At 36.1% G+C, this 5,413-nt stretch overlaps 1 protein-coding gene across 1 annotated transcript; it reads right to left on the bottom strand.

The window, feature by feature from the left end:
* Positions 1-1,235: 1,235 nt before the first annotated feature.
* LOC128590724 (heterogeneous nuclear ribonucleoproteins C1/C2-like) lies at positions 1,236-2,578 on the bottom strand. The gene has a single exon (XM_053598119.1). The coding sequence runs from the start codon at positions 2,410-2,412 to the stop codon at positions 1,525-1,527; it is 888 nt and encodes a 295-aa protein (XP_053454094.1). The 5' UTR covers positions 2,413-2,578; the 3' UTR covers positions 1,236-1,524.
* Positions 2,579-5,413: the final 2,835 nt, after the last annotated feature.

Genomic DNA, 5,413 nt, shown 5'->3' with positions numbered 1-5,413 from the left:
CAACCTTAAACTCTCAGGCTTAAGCAATTCTCTTGCCTCGGCCTTCCAAGTAGCTACAGGCATCTGCCACAATACCCAGCTATTTTGTTGTTGTTGTTGTCATTGTTGTTTAGCAGGCCTTGGCCAGGTTCAAACCCACTAGCCCCAGTGCATGTGACTGGCGCCCTTACCACTGAGCTACGGGTGTCCAGCTGAAAATAAAAATTAACTAATGACCTTAATGTGATTCAGGTTCAATATATGGTTATTAAAAGCTTTCTGCATGTCAAGCACCAGCAGATACAAGGAGGGGTATTTATGAAGGAGACACAAAGAACTGTGGGAACAGAGAGGAAGAGGCTCACCAGAGGTGTTAGGAAACAAGCCAATCTTCATTTCATAAGCTCTCATGTTATTATTTATGTTTCCTTAGGTTAGAGCAATGTTTATCATCTATATTTAGTGCTCCTTGAGAGATAAATAAGTGTTTTGCAGAAAAGAATTCTACAGTTAAATAAGTTTGAAAAAAGTGTGGTTATTTTTTTAAAAGGCACATTTTTAATTGCAGGATTTCAGTTTCCACTATTTGAAGTTGGATTGCAAGTCTCTAAGAGTAGAATGCAGTGCCTACTATGTCTTATTTAACAAGAGATACCATCTAAGGAATAGTGGTGTCCCACTGAAGGGAGTTCTACTGGAAAGCAGTGGAGGAAATTATAGCTACATAGAATGTGAAGATTTAAATATTTATGGCTCTTAATATTTTATAGATTTAGAAAAAAATCTATGATCTTATTTTTCCCAATTACTGGAAATTGATAGGTCTGAAAAACTATTTCAAAAAAATAGAATATTTTTAAGTTTAATTTTTCCTTTTTTTTTTTTTTCTCCAAATTCCTGGTTTAATAAGGACTTATTTTGAGGAAAAAAGTTCCCAAACATCAGGCTGTTCACAAAAATAACCCACAGTATCAACTTTAGAAAACAAATCTTAAGACTATTACACTATTTTTCTAGAGGATGCATTTGACATGCCAACTCTCATTCACAAAAATACATTGTTACATTTGTGTTGAATTGCCCCACATTAGCACTCTTACATGGGGTATAACACATACTTCTAACTCAAAGCTGCTCTTAGGTGCTACTTGAACTAAATGAGATTGCCTTTGCAGTTAGGGAAGCAACTACTGAACTCATGTATGAATGGAAAGAACTGTACTCCCTGCATGACAAGAGATTATTTTGGAGACAGCTGATAAAAACCATACATCCTTTTTATTGTTAAGTCATAAAGAGGTATCAAAATTAAAAGCAAAACATTACAGGGTAAGACTTAACAAAACTACTAGGAGCATCAAAGGAAGTGAAAATGGGACTAGGCGCAGGGCAATATGAATTAATGAACATGGGAAGGACAGGATAGGGACAACAGTGAGCATGTGGTGAAGATACTAGGGGGAGAGGATCTGGTGAGAATTTTGATCTACACAAGCGCCTAGGTAAAGAAATAATGGGATAAGATTTCTAAACCCCACTATGTGCTTAAGAGTCATCCTCGCCATTGGCGCTGTCTCTGTCATCCTCTCCTTCCTCAGGCTCTTTTTCATCATCCTTGATCAGCTCCAGCTGGTCTTCTCCCCGATCTTCATTATCATCATCATCTAGGAGGTCACCCTCCTCAGAAGAGTCATCAGCACCCCCCTCAGACTCCATCTTCACATTAGTCTCATCTTTCTTCAGGGAGCTGCTGCTCTGCTCCTCTTCTGATTTATCATTCTTCAGCTCTACTGCTGCTTGTTTGCTCTGCTCCTTTTCAATTTTTTCCAGGTTTTCCAGTAAAGAATCCACTTTTTGTTTTATCTGGGTCAACTCCTTCTTAATGGCCTGAAGGTCATCTCCTTTCAACTTTCCAGACTTGGAAGAAGAACCTCGCTGTCCACTCTTAGAATTGAAGCCACTTTTCCCCCTTCGTGAGGTGTTTCCTGATACACGCTGGCGTTTTGAGGGCACCACAGCCCGAGCAATAGGAGGAGGAGGAGGAACACGGGCTGGGTAACTGTACATCCTGTCATAATAATCCCGTTGAAAGTCATAGTCCAAGTCAAAAGAGGAGCCGTACATCTCCGCTGCAGATCGTTTCACACCTGCTTTTCCTCGATTCACTTTAGGTTCTGCAGCCAGATTAATATCTAAAACTTGGCCAGCAATCATTCTGCCATCCTCTCCTGCTACAGCAGCCCGGGCATTTCTCTCATTAACATACTGAACAAAGGCAAAGCCCTTGTGAACAGAGCAGCCCACAATTTTGCCATACTTCGAGAAAATTGCTTCCACATCAGACTTCTTCACCACAAGAGTGTTGAGATTCCCAATGAATACATGGGAGTGCATGGAGCGAGGGTCTGTCTTATTGGTAACATTGCTAGCCATTGCGTTTGATGATAAGGTTCTTCACAAAGCGAAATAACAGGAGGGGGGAGGGAGAAGAGATTCGATTCTGAGTCTCCTACTCCCGGATTCTACGTGAAGAAGCCGAGTACTGCTCGAGGTCGACAACGCGGCTGCAACCGCTCTGTCTTCGTCTCTTCACAAAATGCTAATTTTTCCTTTTTGTAAGTAATTTGTATGTAAGATCAAACAAATACTCTATGCAGTGCAACTCAAAATTCTCATTAATTATTTAGCTGAAACAAACAGAAAGAAACTTAGAAGACATTTCATGCAAACTGTAAATTTCAAATTATGCTCTAAGATTTTTCTTGGGATTAAATATTCTTTTCCTTTGTCATTAGGGTTTCCTTTAAAAAAATAAAATAAAGAGGAGTTTGAAGAGCATTATCTTAGGAGAAACCATGGTTTATGTGAATTTGTTCACAAGAGAAAATGTTCACAAGAGAAAATTTTTTCATAGAGAAAATGGAAGAATGCCATAAAGAATATTTGCAAAAGAATATTGCAATGGGGCCTTGGTGAGTGCCACACCTTCTGGGGGCAAGACATGATTGCAAGAGGGACTTTACCTAACAAATGCAATCAGTGTAACCTGGCTTACTGTACCCTCAATGAATCCCCAACAATAAAAAAAGAAAAACAAAAACGAAAAAACCTTAAAATCTCCTCTGAATGTCGGTATTAGTTCCTTCCACTGCCTCTTCAATCCCACCCTACACCCTCTCTAACTTCGTTTCTGCTGTGAGAGACTAACTCTGTATGGACAACACCAACAGGGCTGCTCGAGCCCTTGATTTCCTGTAAGTTCAGGCGCTCACAGTCCTGCCTGGCAAGACAAAAGAAGAGTGAGATCAGGATATTTGTTCTCCTTGCTCCTCTGCAAGGTTGCTTCAGCTTAACATTTTCCTCAATGGAAGGTCATTGCTTCTCTCAAGTAAGCCTTTCATGAGTTTCAACCTATGTGTATCCACAGAAAACCACCATCATAAATAAGTCAAAATATTCCTGATGCCCCCTCTATGTTTCATCATTCCTTCCTCCCTGGCCCCAGAAACTCTTGTTCTGGTTTTTGGTACTGTGGATCGGTTTGCCCTCTGTAGAATTTTACATTTACAAAGCCAAATAGTATATATTCTTTTGTGTATGAATTTTTTTCACACAGCATTTTGAGATTCATCTGATGCATTGTTTGTATTAGTAGGTTTTTCAGTGGTTATTCTGTTTTATTTTTTGAGATGTATTATTTTACTATGCATAAAACAAAATTTACTTATCCATTCTTGTAGTGATAGGAATTATGGTTGTGTGAGATTCTGTGACTTCAGATACTATTGGTGTTTTTAGATAAATCTGTGAACAAAAATTTTTTTCTCTTAGGTAAATGTCATAGAGTGGAATGGATTAATCTTATAGTAGGTGAGTATCCAAAATTTTAGGAAATGTCCAGATTTCTAAAGTGGTTGCACCATTACATGGCCTTACCAGTGATATGTGAGAGTTCCATTTCTTTCACAATTTTACCAACATGATATTTTCTAGCTTTTTAATTTTAGTCATTGTAATAAAGGATAAGAAATGAAAGGCAAAATAATAAAGAGAAACAAAATTATAGCTATTTTCAGATGACATGATTGATTAGGCTATGGCATAGCACCTCACTGTGGTTTAAAATGTGTTTTCCCAAATAAGGTATTCAGAATCTTCTCCAATGTACAGATTGGTTATTTGTATATCTTTCCTAAAGTGTGTCTATTCAAATTTTTTGTCTACTTTTATTAGGCTTCTGGTCTTCTTATTATTGACTTGTAAGAATAATGTGTGTATTTTGGATATACTTATTTTATTCCATTATGTGGCTTACTTTTTTGTTTTGCTGAAAGTGTCCTTCAAAGAGCAAAGGTTTTAAATTTTGATGAAATCCAATTTATCTTTCTTTTCTTTTATGGTACATATACATTTTTTTTTCTTATCTAGGAAATCTTTACATACATCAAGATCACAAAGATTTCTCTCCAATTTCTTCCTTAAAATATAATTTTACCTTTTGATGTTTAGATCAATAATCCCTACCTTGTTAAGTTTTTTAGTACATGATGTAATAAAGGTAAATGACCATTTTTTCTCATACTATCCCAGCAACAATTTTTTTAAATTTTATTTCCCCATTGAATTATTTGGGGGTATTGATTGAAAATCAATTGGCTGAATATGTGTGGGGTTTATTTCTGGATTCCTTTTTTTGTTTTGTTAATATTTATGTTTAGCCTTTTGCGAATAACAAATACAATGTAGTATATGTAGTGTGTATCCACCAATTTTATTCTTTTTGGTCATTTTAATTTCTATATAAATTTTAGGATCATCTTATCCATGTACATGTATTTTTAAAAGTCTGTGGCAATTTTTTTGGAATTGCGTTGGGAAAAATACAGACACAAACACACACACATACATATACATTTGGGGGAAATTACCATGTTAACAACACTCTGAATACAATGCATGAATATAGTATATCTTTGCATTTACTGAGGCCTGTTAAATTTCTTTCAGTGATATTCAGTAGTTTTAAGTGAAGAAGATTTGCTCATCTTTTATTAAAATTATACCTAAATTCATCATCTACCAGTACAAATGGTTTTAGTCTTTCTTGCTGTACTTTACAACTTTGTAAGATTTATTACGTTCTTGCTTTATTGCATTTGTTAAAATTGCTAATACAATACTCAATAGAAGTCATGAGAGCAGACATGTTTACCTTGTTCTCAGTGATAGAGAAAAATGTTAATGAGAGTATTGACTCTAACTTTTGGGAGATGCCAGGGTTTCAGATGAGAAAGTATCCTTCTGTTTCTTATTTCTGAGTTTTTATTGGAAATCAATTATTCGATTCACATTTAGACAAATGCTTTTTATGCATCTCTTAAAATAATAGTTTATTCTCTCTTATTCTAGTATTGATTGTTTTTGTTTTCTGTTA

The sequence above is a fragment of the Nycticebus coucang genome, chromosome 7 (assembly GCF_027406575.1).
Source record: "Nycticebus coucang isolate mNycCou1 chromosome 7, mNycCou1.pri, whole genome shotgun sequence".
Lineage (NCBI taxonomy): Eukaryota > Metazoa > Chordata > Mammalia > Primates > Lorisidae > Nycticebus > Nycticebus coucang.
This window is presented reverse-complemented; position numbering and strand designations above follow the sequence as displayed.